The sequence below is a fragment of the Salminus brasiliensis genome, chromosome 7 (genome assembly GCF_030463535.1).
Source record: "Salminus brasiliensis chromosome 7, fSalBra1.hap2, whole genome shotgun sequence".
Lineage (NCBI taxonomy): Eukaryota > Metazoa > Chordata > Actinopteri > Characiformes > Bryconidae > Salminus > Salminus brasiliensis.
In genome coordinates, this window is record NC_132884.1 from 29680916 (window position 1) to 29695475 (window position 14560).

Genomic DNA, 14560 nt, shown 5'->3' on the forward strand with positions numbered 1-14560 from the left:
GTGGTGTCCATCCCTAATGTACACAGTGATCCAGCTATATCTAACACCTATTCCTAGGAAAGAAATAATAAAATAAATGAAAAATGATGATACATTTGCTGTACTATCAAGCTTAAAGCACCTTTTTGAGAATGCTCACATTTTATAGGCCATAATATCCCATGATCTTAAACATACAATTAGGTAATCAGTATCTCATAACTAAAAAATATTAAACACTAAATGGTGTAAGTTAGATGAATGGCCCAATACCTTCATGTTTTTCTGTGCCCATATCATCTTAAATGACCTGATAAGTCATTAGATGTGATAGTAGGAAAAGCACAAAAGTATGCACTGTTCCAGACATTGCATTGAGTTACCAGACATTGAAAACCATTCTATTAGCTGGATATGACCTTATAGCAAGCATTGTCCAGCCCTGGAAACCATTAGTCCAGTATAGTTTGGTGGTTTTCCTGCCCAGCCCAGCAGTTAATCAGCCATTTTAATGAGTGTAGCTATGTTCTGTTTATGGTTTCCATGCTGTAACACACCAGACTCAGCACACAAATTGTTTATCGACTAGTTAACAAGTTGAATAAGATGTGCTTAAATGAGGAAAAACACAAGAATGTGCATAGTCCCCAGGTTTAGGATTGGGAACCAAAGTTAGAACCTACGTGTTGCCATTGGTCTCTCAGCTCAACAGTTGCCGCTGGTGTGGGCTCATTGACTGAGGAATTTAAGGCACATATTAGGAGAGAAAAGGAGAAATGACAACAACTGAAAAAGGTACATTAATTTTTTCCACTGGACTTAAAGGGTTGACAATGAAATTGCAAATCCGTACAAAGCATGTGCATAAAAGAATTTTATTTTGATCTGCAAAACACAAAGTCACTATAAGTCACAAGGGCATGAATGTTAACCCTATGTAGGTTTCTGCTGGGCAAAAGAAGATACAAAAATGTCCCTTCGTCACACTGTCAGCAGCCTAAATCCAAACAACAAATCTACATATTATTTTCTTGAGGCAATTCATGAGATTTAGCTTAAATGTTTGTGTGAAAAAATGTATGCTTGCTATACAAGTTTGTTACGTAACATTACAGAAATAGAAGATATTCTTGATTAGATGTTTTTATCTCTTCTGTGTGACCCATCTTGACCATGTCATCTGAAAAATGTAAATGAATCCCTTAAGTGTATGTAAATTAACAAATTAAACTGCAAACTCATAGCTAAAATAATGAAATCTAATAATTTCATATATATATATATATATATATATATATAGCAGTTATGTCACTAAATTACTATACATTTTAGTGCATTTTTTAATGATTAAGATGCCGCTACTTCAACAGATTAAAAAATAAAAAGTAAAAAAAAAAAGTAAATCTGAATGGAATATGAAGGAAGTACTCCCAAATGACCACTGACTAGTTCCAAAGTTTATATCATAATCATGTAGTATAAGATGTATGTGGAGATTTCTGTGTGTCGGTGTTGGAGAGCAAGAATTAAGAGTGTGCAAATCTGTTTTCATTAAACAGTGCATGTTAGTGTCTATGTAAACATGTCTCAGCAGCTGCAGCTTTCCGCCGAAGGGTTGGATCTGTCATTCCTGTCCAGCTTAATTGGGTCTGGAAACTCATTGTACAGCTCTACTTCGGTCTCCTAGAGGGAGTGAGATAGCAGCAGTTTTAACACAGTAAACAAGAATGAAAGGAAATGGTGAATCTACATGGATTAATAGATATAATGAGTGGTGTTAACCTGTTTCAGGGCATTTCGTGCAATTGTTTGAAATGCCTGTTCAACGTTTATGGCCTCTTTTGCGCTGGTCTCAAAGTATGGCATGTTGTTTTTACTCTGACACCACGCCTGCGCTCGTTTTGTCATCACCTGTAACACAAAAACAATATGCATTTTAAACACAATCTGGAAGTTGTTCTGTACACTGTGACACAATGTACACACACACACACACACACACACATATATATATATATATATATATACACACACACACACCCACACATGTTTACAAAGGTTCTGCAAGCCACTCATGGTTTGAATTTTAAATGACCACATTGACAGTGTATTACTTCAGTGCTAATTTATCCCCCTAATTATTTAATCCCCCTGCACACGTTTACAAGAGCTTTAAGCATTATCAGCAACTAACTTTCCAAGCTAAGATTTCCAGCTAATTAAGCAATTCAGCCACTTAAATACTACTATGTTGGGATTAGTTTACTTTGGGAAAGTGGGGCAATGTAATGTTACCACAGGACATCTGTAATGTTTATGACTGATCCTAAAAGGATACAAAAGTTAAACGGCAATACTGCTCACAAGTAATACACAATTCCAAACATTTAGTTAAATCATATCAAATATATGACATATTTAGCTAATTACCATAACCATCAACTTTCTTTTTAGCTCATTGGCATTTTTATATTTACTTTTGAATTTACCACAGTCAACTGTAACGGTACTTGTTTTAACAGGCTATTTTGAGTACAGATATTGGAGGACAATACATATCAATTGGATCTGGTACACACAACTCATGTAGGTGCTCCTTTGCATGCCTCTACACCTAAGTAAAATCCAAGATGTGATGGACTATCTGCCAAAATGACAATTCAGGATTTACACAGTCTAATTCATTTAATAGTAGGTAAGGAAACTGGAATCTTTAAAGATGCATGCAGCTCATAAAACTTCTTGACGCTGCAAATTCAGAGAGGAAAGCTAATCCTGTCTATTTAGTGTTTTCTAAACTAGAGGGTAAGGACTTAACACATGCAAAGCCAGTTTCGCCCCTTTCCAAACTGTTGCCGATGTGGCTCGCAAGAAAGAACTGGGTCCACCAGCTAACAAAGACCTCTGCCAGCCAACATCACTTTTAGAATGATGAGGGGAGAGAGCATCACCTACCCACCCAGAGTAGTGTCCAATTGTGCTCTTTTGGACTCGGGCCGCTAATATTAACATTGTATGGCTTGGGATTTGAACTTGCAACACCCGGGCCAGTGTCAGCGCAATAGACCACTGCACCTATCTGAGCCCCCAGTAAAGTTAACTAGCTAGAGCCTGTAAGGTGCCTAAATAATCTAGAGCAGTGGTGGCAGGGATCCCTAAATGGTCAATATATTTTGTCTATTGAATGGGATGTCTTAAAGGCCCCAAAGACTGGTTTGAGAACCTCTGATCTAGAGTATTATGACAGAGACACTGCTTTAGAGCTGCAACAATAACACAATTTAGCAATTTAGCTGTGGCACTGTGAGGAAAATAAAGTGCAGGGAAACAATGGGTGGCACACTTGCTTAGTTAGTTGATTAATTTAATGACATTTGACTACATATTTATAGAAGTAGTCGTTCGTACACTCATTATTTCCTCAATTCTACAACAAAAGCTTATACCAACAATACCCCTCTAATAATGCATTAGTAGAAGCCTGCACACTAAATCTAAAAGAAAACCCTGAGTGGTGGCATGTGGTTACTATATAATGAACATAATTTGGCAGGGCGCTCTCAGAGTTTGAAACTGACCAACAAATCCTCACAAACGTGCACATGTGCACATTATGAGGATGTACCATTATTCCTAAAACCTCTTTACAGGGCAACCCACTGAGTTTTCATGCCACCCACCTGCCTGTTTTCCAGGTCAATCTTGTTGCCAAGTACCACAAAAGGGAAGTTGTCTGGGTCACGAGGGCTAGCCTGTATTAGAAACTCATCTCTCCATGAGTCCAGAGTCTTGAAGGTGGTGGGCGCAGTTACATCGAACACCAGCACACAGCAGTCCGCTCCACGATAGAACGCCACCCCCAGCGACTGGAACCTCTCCTGCCCAGCTGTGTCCCAAATCTGCCAGAGACAGAGACAATCTGATAAACACAAAACACTGATTGATTCTGCCAGAGTCATTCTTACATGTTTATTACATCTTTCTATCTGGTGCTCTAAAGGAACAGTGCAGTAACTCATTTTTACACTTCATTATCACATCCATTTGTCCATCATATCCAGCTGGCTGCTGGTCACATTGTTGGCCAATAGGGCCTGTCATGGCACTGGAATAGGAAATGGCTCACATGGTCAGTGTGAGCACAGCAGAAAAAAGAGCATTTTTCCAGTTCATGGATTTCCAGTACACTTTGGTTCTTGTTGATGTTTTACATTACATTCTGGTAACCAATAAATAATATGTAAATGCTTTTAATGGAACCATTCCACTACTTTCACATTTAGAAAATGCATGTGCGATTTGGATGATGGTGTAGTGCTGACAATGAGTGTGTACCTGCATAGTAACAAGTCTGTCCTCAACCATCACCTCCTTTGTAAGAAAATCAGCTCCTATTGTAGCTTTGTACTGATTACTGAACTTCTTGTTAACATACTGGTTCATTAAAGATGTCTTTCCAACTCTACAGAGACAGAGACACAGAGAGAGAGAACTGAAAAGAGGAAACTGGAATTTTCAACATAATTGGTGTAATATGTAGATCTTGCACCAGAACTGGTGTTAAGAAGTAAGATAACGAACTCGCTGGATGTCGGTGCAGCTTTCTTGCTGTCAGTACACAGGAGTCAAATTACAGCATGGCAAAAGAACCACTCTCACTTTCTACCCACACACCCAAATACACACTTACCCTGAATCCCCAAGGATGATGACTTTCAGAAGAACTTTCTTTCTCGATGCCATACTGCCTGGGGGAGACAGCAAGGACATGCAGGTCAAAATAACTGACTTATCCCCACATCAACAACGTTGGCGCACTCTGAAAGTGGGCCTACAGCAAATATCCTTGTTCAAAAGCTCACTGAGAAGAGAAGACGCCTTGTGTCAGCATATGATATACCCACCCAGTCTGATTCTTTCTCGCTTATATATACACACACACACACACACACATACATACATACATACATACATACATACCCCTAAAACCTGTTGGGACCACAAGACGTATACATATTAATCACCGAGAAGCAGGGCTGTTTACATCAGGCTTGCCTGTTATTGCTTTGAGCGAACCTGTTACTTCTCCTTGTCTTCTGTCTTCTCTTCAAAAACAGCTTAATAGCGAATGCTAAATCATTAATAATAAAATACTAGGCTAATAAAAATACCACTGAACTACTCTATGTCCGTGTTTTGCGCTATTACACCACTGAAATCAAGTCTAGCGAACAGTAAAGCTTTCTGACGCTCTCGCTTGTGTTTCCTTCCTCCTCTCACTTCCTCCAGCTGCTGTTGTTGCGCATGCTTTTGGGAGGGGCGATGCTGCGTAAGCCCCGCCCACGCACGAGTTTATTGGTCATATTCCCAGCACTGCTTTCTCCTCATTGGTGCTCCCTGATCGCAAAGTAAACTCCATAACATAAAGCGGAAATCGCCAAGCCTTTTCTTCCAAAGGCAGCAGCCATGTTCTGTCTTCATATGTGGGATCGGCCGTTAAATAAAGGTCCAGTCCGTCAGTTTGCACAACGTTATCTACACTTTCGGAGCTCTTTTATATTCTCTCTATTTTTTTTTTCGTTTACTGTATGCAGTACTGATCTTTAACGCTAGATGGCGCCTTAACGACAGGTAATGAACAACACTGAGCGAGATCTGCAGTGGACCCTGTTCCCCTCTGTGGCCCTGATGATGGTGATGTTGCCCGCTCGGTGGGCCTCTCTTTGGTTTCAGTGGAAAGTCAATGGAAATAATCTAAAAAGACCAGTGGGGATATGTGAATAAATATAATATTAAAAAGAATCTTAAAAAAATAAAGCAGAACATATCTTTATAATATTTAAGACATGTATTTTTCATGTACAAGAATATTTTATGTCTACTTTTACATTTACAACAAAAGTTCTGCTTTTCTGGTTTACATAACTGTAATCCACATAGCACAGTTTTAGCACTGTATCAAAAACACTGTAACCAGGTACGCTTGTAGGCTAGCACCCACTTGCTTCCCCAAATTTAGCTTTCTCAGGTCTTACTGAGAAAATAATGATATGTCAACGCGTTTACCTCTGATGTGTGCTTAGCTACAGTTTGGTAGTCAGCAGACATAGTCCATTTTGTTTGTTGATGGTAAAGGACACTTTTAGCCTAGTGCAGATCTCAGTTTGCTTTTTCTTATTAATAATTAATATAATATTATTATATCAATTATGAATATAATTGATTTCCAATTTGGAAGGTCAATTACCCAATTCCCATTCACGTGAACCCCTATCGCTAGGTGAGGGGCCCCCAAAACTGTCTCCTCCGACACATGGGAAGCCAGCCACGACATCCTTCCGAACTGCCACTGATGCAGCATTACTAGGTAGCCAGTGCACATGGAGGGAAGCACAGCAACAGGAGTGATGTGGGGAGAGGAATGCCGACAAGCCACTCCTGAGAGAGCAAGGCCAACTGTGCAGTCTCTCCCCGGCTGCTGATTCACTAGTGTTCTGGGTATATGACAGTTTTGGTGTAAATAAAGTACGCCAAGACTTTTACATAACAGTTTGGGGATTTTGAAATGGCCATAATATACTGATCTGTTTTCATTATGACTGATTTTCTTGTTATGAATCATTATGACTTATTTTATTAAGAAGGGCACAACAGTGTTTGAGGTTCATGAAAGAAAGCTGAAAGAGCAAAGCTTCTTTAAAAAAAACTATTTTTTTTTATGACAATAACCTTCCCCTGATTGGAAAAAGAAGTGCTGGAGGATACCCAATGACCAACCCAATAACCTAACAACCTATCACCTACCAGCTTCTGTAACATGGTGGTCGTTGTGGCCATCCACAACCACTTGTGCCACCAAGAGTCTTTTAACACTAATCTGGTTAACTGTCATATTTAGCAACCTTAAGACTTTGTTTTAGACTAGATGAATTAACTGTTTCACAACAGGCCTGAGGCACAACCATGTCCAGAGCAGTCATTCCACCAACCCAGCAAGTATTACACCTAGAGCTAATCATTCTCCCCTAACTCGTCTGTACCCCCAACACACACACACAGAGCAAACACATCTCTCTAAACCACACAAGCACAGGTCTGCACCTTCCTCTTCTAGACTGAGAAAGGTCAGAGGTCAAAGTGTAGGGGAGGTCACTCTGTTCATAAGATGTGTGCTTGTGTGTGTGTGTGTGTGTTAATACAAGTGTACAATGTTAAAGAGGAATTCTGTTCTTTCAGTCTTTATGGCCTTTAACAAGTTCAACAAACAGAACACACATCACGAGAGGACACACACAGCAGGGCAGCATGGACGTATGTCTGTGTGTGTGTGTGTGTGTGTGCACATTTACTTTGTGAATGAAAGAGCACGTGTAATGTAGGAGCAGGGCAGAAATTCATTTTTGTGATCAGTCAGGCAGTGTGTGTGTGTGTGTGTGTGTGTGTGTGAGGCAAGGACTACTGGTGCATGTCAGAGAGCAAAGAAACAAAGTTATCTCGGAATCTGAGCCAAAAGAGCTTCACTGAGAGAGAGAGAGAGAGAGAGAGAGAGAGAGAGAGAGAGGGAGGGAGGGATAGAGGGAAGGAAAGGATCAAGTAAAGAGAAAGACAGCAGAAGAGAGTGAGATGCAGGCAGAAAGAGACAATGTGAAAGACACTGCAGAGTGAGAGAGAGTGAATTGGTATGATTAAGATTTAGACTCAAAGAAGAAGGAGGAGGAGGAGGAGGAGGAGAGGATACCCAACATCTAATGGGGACTAAAAAACAGGTTTGAACACAAAAAAGAAAATTGAGCAAATACTGATTGATGAAGACACTGAAGAACTAAGGAGGACAAGACCAAGAGAGGGAGCGTGTGTCATTGCTTCAGTCCAGTGCGGTCAATCGAACACCTCTCTGTTTCCCATGAGTGGCCTGAGCGGTGTGCGTGTGTGTGTTCTGCACTGGCTTTTGCTGGTTGTGTGTATGATGTCTGAGTGTGTTCTGTGTCAGAAGGACAGTTTGGTGGCTGGGCCCCCTAGCAGAAGGTGTGAGGGGGGATGCAGTGTAACTGCATCTCCTCCAAAAACACACCTCATACACAGCCAGGACACACTGTACAGGAAAACACAGGAGAACCGCCAGAGAAACACACAGGTGAGTGTGGATAGGGATGGAGTTGTCTCAGCTTTTTCAGATCTTGTGAAGTTAAACGTGACAGAGTTTGCACTTTTGTTTTGGTCTACTTGTTTCTCCGACCCTGATTTAGACTTTTACTAAGCTTTTGCTCATTATAGGTGTTGCTGTTTAGTCCAACTTTAGGCCTTATGTATGTCTGAGAAACTGTTTATGTGTGTGTGTGTGTGTGTAAAACAACAAATGGCTGCAAGTGTTATTAGTTGCAGTACTTTTCCAAGTGTTGTGGCACAAAATAAATATAAAATGTATATGTATATATATATATATATATATATATATATATATATATATATATAAATAAATAATCTGATGACTGAAAACAATTACACTAAATAGTTTGGAATTTTAAAGGATGTAATATATTGCAGCTCCTTAAACAAAACATTATGCGGAGGTTTTGGTACAAACTGAAGTTACATGTGGATTTTCTTTAAAAATCACATACCTTCTTCAGAAAACATACCACTGCATATCCATGTTCACTGTGAAAAAAAACCAAATATCAATTGTGGTGTGTGCAAAAGTAATGGTCCAATATTTTGTGTTTAGTGTTTTCCAATGTGTTAAAATTTAGCAAATAAATATAATCTGTGCTCTAATGTGTTTAAGTTTATCTTCCGAGGATGTCTGCTTATTTTCCTTAAAAAAAAATATAAAATGTGTAATTTGATCATTTTTTGTATGAAAACAGTGTAATGGTAAAACAATGGTAAAAAAAAAAAATGTCTTGAGGTAAAGAGCGTTATTCTGGGATTTCTATTGGGTGTAACATCCACACATTGTAAAGGACATCTGCTGTGTTATACATGGCTATGATAAGAGAGTGACAATATAATAAAAATGTGATCTTGATAAAACATACTAGTACAAAAAAACAATTGATTTTGGTTCAGGCCCTTTGAAGTAATACAAGCGTAGAGCATTTCAATGTGAATAAAATATATGACATCAACACAACTACACAATTTATTTTTCACTTTTCTCTAACAACTGAGGATAACAGTGTTGTATGGAAAGGTAAATTCAGTACTTTTTCCCTGGTGACATCTATATGCATCCTCTAGACATCTACCACATCACAGCGTCTGGTGCAGCTGCAGCGATGTATGAAGCAGCATGAGCCAGCTGCGGAGAATCGAGGAGATGGATCTGACTCACTGGCAGCCATTCTGGCTCTAATGACAGCAGTGCTGACCGAGTGTGACCTGCATTGCCACAGTCAGAGGCTCAGAGACATGGCCAGCAAGCTAGGTCAGTGTAAAACATGCCACATAGTAACGTGTTTTATGTGCTCTTGTAAGCTTCTATGATTTAAAAAAATGGTTTGGCAAAAAAATCCAATTTTACCCCTATATATATTTCCCTTCTAACTTTTCTCTCAAAAATGTACACTCTAAAATTTCTAGTAAAATGTTACGTTTCAAAATGTCCTGTCTAACTTTCACACTATTATTATTATTATTCTTATTATTATTATTATTATTATTTTACATAATTTTACTCCTCAAAATCCTCTAAAATTGATCCCTCTAATTTACCTTTAAAATATTATCCCTTATATCCCTTAAATATACTCACATTGTCCTATTAAACACATATTACACCTTTAAATACTACCCTTCTAATTTGACCCCTTTTTACCCTCACAAAGCTGACCCCTCATTCATTTGATTGTCTCTCTAAATTTAAATCATATCATTATTATACCTTTAAATGTTAAGCCTCCTTTAACATTGCAAGGAGGTCTGCGTCATTGTTTTGCACAGAATCTGTGAGAATAATGTAGCTTTAATCAATTATATAATCAATAATGAATTTGGTCTGTTTTTGTAGAAAATACGATGTCATATGTCATGCAAGAAACCACATAAACAGTAGATTTGGTAACATATTGACATGGTTTCAGGCAAGCAGGGGATGATGTATGAAATGTGTGATGCATGATGAAGCCGTTATTTTGTACAGTGCTAACCCAGTGACCATAAACACAAACATGTCTTGGCTAACTGACTATGTTTGATTGATTTTGATTATTGTCTGACTTGTGACTCAGAGATGCTAAACATGTTATCACTACTACTGCAGTTACTCTGGTAAAAAAAGGGTCACATGGAGGGTTTTTGCTGGTTTGGGGACCTTCTACTAACAACCACACAACTTCTAAGAGCAACCCTCAATTAATTCAAACCTAACCTACCCCCGCAACACACATACACGCACACACACACAGTAAACAGAGGCAGACAGCCGCAGTACTCTCAGGAATGTGAGTCTGGAGCAAGAACTGACCCTTAAACAGCCCTTGTTCAACCAATGAACAACCTTTGTGCAATCTTTATATAACCTTGTCACATCCTCGCAAACCAACCTTTAAATCAAACAGCCTAAGACCACCTGCACAACCCCCTTCCTCTGTCTGTGTCTCAGAGGGTGCAGCTGTGGGGAGAAATGGAGAAAAGGATCTGCTGCTTCTGTTGAAGAGCATCACACAGGCTGCACCTACACCCACACCACGGGCTCCCACAGGTACACACACACTGAAACACTCACAAACCCTTAAATATCAGGGATATTACTCAGTTGTTCAGGTGTTTGTATTCAGTAAATGCTACAGATTATTCAGTACCTATTATTAAAAATAGTATTGATTGTTAGTGCCAAATGGGCTAGTATGAGTTTTTTTCCATAACTGCATATCTCCTATGATTTTTGCACAGCAAGGATTACTAAGAATGGTGCAATAAAACCAAAAAAGCCTCGAGAGAACAGCAGCTCTGCGCATGAAAATGCCTTTTTGATATATGAGGTCAACAGAGAATGTCAGACTGGTTCGAGCTGACAGAGAGGCTATGTTAACTCAGATAACCACTGCATAACTGTCGTAATCAGAAAGTGCAGAGAAGAACAAAAAGCTGAAGCTGCAGTGGGCACAGAATCTCAATTTCTGCACAATAGCATGATCTCATGGGCCTAACCTACCTTGTACCATCAGTCCAAGCTGTTGGTGGCAGTTCAGGCCTGTTAATACCAATCAATCATTGCCACAGCCTATTTGAGAACTTTTGCTGTTCGTGAGGATACCTTCATGGCAACAATTTATCCATTTGTGAACATGGCAATGACAATAACAATGTTCTTCCGTGGCCTTTCAAGTAAACCTGATCCGAACAGGAGATTCTCAGCATTAAAATACTCTACTACTAAGAAATCAGCATGAACTATGTAATGCAATCATGTCAACATGGATGTGCTATTGAGGGCTATGTGTGTTTATATTTTATGTTTTTGGAAGTGTCTCCCTCTGCAGGCCTTTATCCTCAGGACTGCTATGAGATATTTCAGCTAGGAATCAAAGAGAATGGAATTTACACCATACAGCCAGATCCTCAACAACCAGCACTAGAGGTACCACATACACATGTGCCTGAGAATTTATCTATAAATGCAATGTTTCTTCACTTTAAAATACACTATATTAACTGAAGTATTGGGACACCTTATTTGTTGTTTCTTCTGAAATTAAGGTATTAAAATTAGTTCATCCTGCTTTTGTTGGAGTAACTGTCTCTACTGTTTAGGGAAGGCTTTCTATTATATTGTGGAGCATTGCTGTGAGGATCTGATTTCATTCAGCAACAAGAGCATTAGTGAGGTCAGGATGTTGGACGATCACCACACCACCTCATCCCCAACTCCCCAGCTTATCCCAGAAGTATTAAATGGAGCACCATCATTCCAGAGAACAGTTTCACGGCTCCACAGCTTAATGCTGGGGGTATAAATGTAGGCATGGTGCCAATAGATTTATGTCCTATTCCTAGTCCTACTGGCAATATTTCTCTACAGGGACTAGACAAGCTGTGTGCATGTGTGTGTGTGCATTAGCATCTGTATCAGAAACAGGTGTAAGTTAAAGTAGGAGAATGCATTCATTGCAAGGGGTGTCCACAAACATTTGGATATATAGTGTATGTCTATTGTCATGAACCATGTTCAATATGTATGTATCTGTGCCATGTCTCCATTGTGTAATATACATGGCATGTGTATTACTGAAGGCATTTAAGTAGGATAAAGTAGTGGTTTACATGTCTGAACACACATTTTTATTTTCCTGTCCTGCTGCAGGCTGTGTGTGATATGGAATCTGCAGGTGGGGGGTGGACAGTGTTTCAGCGCCGATTTGATGGAGAGGTGGACTTTAACCGGACTTGGAGAGAGTACAGAGATGGCTTTGGCTCTGCCCAGAAGGAGCACTGGTTAGGGAATGCAGTACTACACGCTCTCACAGCCAAAGGCCAACATACACTCCGCATCACACTCCAAGACTGGCACCAACAGACCCGACATGCCACCTATAACAAATTTAAAGTGGCAGGAGAGAACCAGAGGTATCGAGTCTTTCTCATTCTCTTTTTATATTTCAAACTTTGAAATAGTGTCATTGAACCTTTTAGATCAGAAGGGTAGCTCTGGTCTTACTGTTGTCGACCTTCACAGCTCATGATTAAGGTTGCAGTGTTGTACTTTCATACTTGATGTACTACCAAGGGTCTCCTCCTGTGATTGATATGCCATTATACAATGAGTCATCAGGGAAGATTTATATGCATGTATACATGTAGTACATACATGTAAAAAAAAAAGCTACATGCATGTAGTTTTTGTGTGAGTTTCTTGGTTTTCCAGAACTTGCCTTGACTTCCAGTTTCTCTTTACTGCCATTTCATAATAAAATTTTGAAGAAGATCTCTTGTAATCTTTGCATAGCATTTCCTGCTTTGATTGTATCAGATTCTTAATTAATTAATGAATCTTAATTGTTGTCCTGCCTAACTAGTCTGTATGAGCCAATTAAGGCCTAACAAGTTCATTAAGTTCTGAGACTTTAACTGAAAGTGTGTCCAAACATTTGTACAGGCCACATTTTTTTATTTTTCCCTATTATTCAAGTTTAATTAATATTATGTCGCTGGGCATTAACCTTTAAACTGTTAAAAATATATTCATTTTAAATAGTTAGCATGTTTACTTTTATAACTTAACAAATAACAAAATTATCAACATGTGTATTTGTTAAGTCTTGTTTACAGAGTATCTACAGATATAGTCAAAAGTACCAACAAAATTCATGTCCAATGTTAGGATTAGCCTTAAAGCAAAACCTGTTTGTTTTGGCCAACAAGACTGCACTTTTCTTGCCCTACAAATAACCATGCCTGTTAAAACCACTCAATGGTTGTCTTTGTCTCTATTTTATACGACAGATTCCGTCTGACTGCACAAGCCTATCACGGAGATGCTGGTAACGCCGTCAGTTACAGTAAACGCTACAACCATGACGGCAGAGCTTTCAGCACATACGACCGGGATCATGATCGCTACACTTCCGGAAACTGTGCTCAGTACTACGGAGCAGGCTGGTGGTTCGATTCCTGTCTGGCTGCCAACCTGAACGGCCGTTACTACCGTGGCCGTTACAGCGGCATCACAGACGGCATCTACTGGGGCACCTGGTACATCCTCACTGACTCTCGCACCGGAGAGAGATACTCATTTAAGACTGTGGAGATGAAGACACGACCCAAAAAGCCCTGAAATACTTTGCTTCCACCCACACAGATACAAACACAGACACATAGGCACACATTATGTAGCCGAATGCTTCTTTTTACTCTGCTCTAATATAAAAGTTATAGTAGAAGTGCAGTGTCTCCTTCTCATATTTATTATTTTCAATTTGGGTTAAGATTATGCTTGTCACAATGAATAAATATTGTCTAAATGTGTTTAGCTGATTTAACTACAATTCCATTTGACTGTGATTATTTTACACCCTTCTTAGATGTCACATACATAATTGTATGAACATTAACTATAATTTGGGTTAGGACAAATACATATAAGCAATAAAAAATTGGAAAACTTGCAATGGCTTTTTTTGTTGTTTAAAAACAATGGAACAAAGTGAACAAGCAAAAGTTTATGTTTAGAAATAGACGGGTTTTAGATAGACTTCGCACTGTCAGACACAGAAGTGGTTTAGCTCATATTTTCTCAAACTCAAGACAAATACATAAGCTCTGCTTGACTCTACACATGATTATAATAAGCCATAGATATTAATGTGAGTGCATGTGCACAGAACAGTGCTTTAAATCTTCATGTCAGTACAACCTAGTGGGTTTAAGGCTTACATCGTAATGTTAATACCATGAAAAAATGGGCAGGCATAAGGATCTGAGCCCTTCTGACAAGGGTCAAACTATTATGGCTACAGGACTGGGTCAGAGCAACTCCTAAACATCAGGCAGGTCTTGTGTTTTTTTTTTTCTGGTAGCAGTGGTCAGTACCTAACAAAAGTGGTCCAAGAAAGGACAACGGGTGAACCGGCGACAGGGTAAG

The 14560-nt window shown here is 39.2% G+C and overlaps 2 protein-coding genes across 8 annotated transcripts; one reads left to right on the plus strand and one right to left on the minus strand.

The window, feature by feature from the left end:
* Positions 1 to 840: 840 nt before the first annotated feature.
* On the minus strand, positions 841 to 8631 carry LOC140560226 (ras-related protein rab7-like). Of its 7 annotated transcripts, none has more exons than XM_072684519.1 (6): positions 8601 to 8631; positions 4670 to 4727; positions 4315 to 4441; positions 3660 to 3878; positions 1762 to 1890; positions 841 to 1662 (listed from the first exon to the last, which is right to left on the minus strand). In XM_072684519.1, exons 1-6 carry the CDS (start codon positions 8614 to 8616, stop codon positions 1567 to 1569), a joined length of 645 nt encoding a protein of 214 aa, XP_072540620.1. In that variant the 5' UTR covers positions 8617 to 8631; the 3' UTR covers positions 841 to 1566. The 7 variants fall into 7 exon arrangements, with proteins under 7 accessions (XP_072540620.1, XP_072540624.1, XP_072540621.1 ...); XM_072684523.1 differs by lacking the exon at positions 8601 to 8631 and adding an exon at positions 5056 to 5272; XM_072684520.1 differs by lacking the exon at positions 8601 to 8631 and adding an exon at positions 5035 to 5272.
* On the plus strand, positions 7883 to 13868 carry LOC140560225 (fibroleukin). Its single transcript, XM_072684518.1, has 6 exons — positions 7883 to 8113; positions 9220 to 9406; positions 10583 to 10681; positions 11448 to 11560; positions 12284 to 12546; positions 13423 to 13868. Exons 1-6 carry the CDS (start codon positions 7883 to 7885, stop codon positions 13751 to 13753), a joined length of 1224 nt encoding a protein of 407 aa, XP_072540619.1. The 3' UTR covers positions 13754 to 13868.
* The last annotated feature ends 692 nt before the right edge of the window (positions 13869 to 14560 follow it).

Bases quoted from the DNA above. Each gene is read 5' to 3' on its own strand.
- LOC140560225 (XM_072684518.1), top strand. From the start codon at position 7,883: ATGAGTGGCCTGAGCGGTGTGCGTGTGTGTGTTCTGCACTGGCTTTTG. The intron at 9,407-10,582 runs GTCAGTGTAAAA...TCTGTGTCTCAG, and splicing joins AGACATGGCCAGCAAGCTAG to AGGGTGCAGCTGTGGGGAGA. The intron at 10,682-11,447 runs GTACACACACAC...TGTTTTTGGAAG, and splicing joins CACACCACGGGCTCCCACAG to TGTCTCCCTCTGCAGGCCTT.
- LOC140560226 (XM_072684519.1), bottom strand. The intron at 1,891-3,659 runs GTGGGTGGCATG...TTTGTGTTACAG, and splicing joins TTGACCTGGAAAACAGGCAG to GTGATGACAAAACGAGCGCA. The intron at 1,663-1,761 runs GTTAACACCACT...CACTCCCTCTAG, and splicing joins CACGAAATGCCCTGAAACAG to GAGACCGAAGTAGAGCTGTA.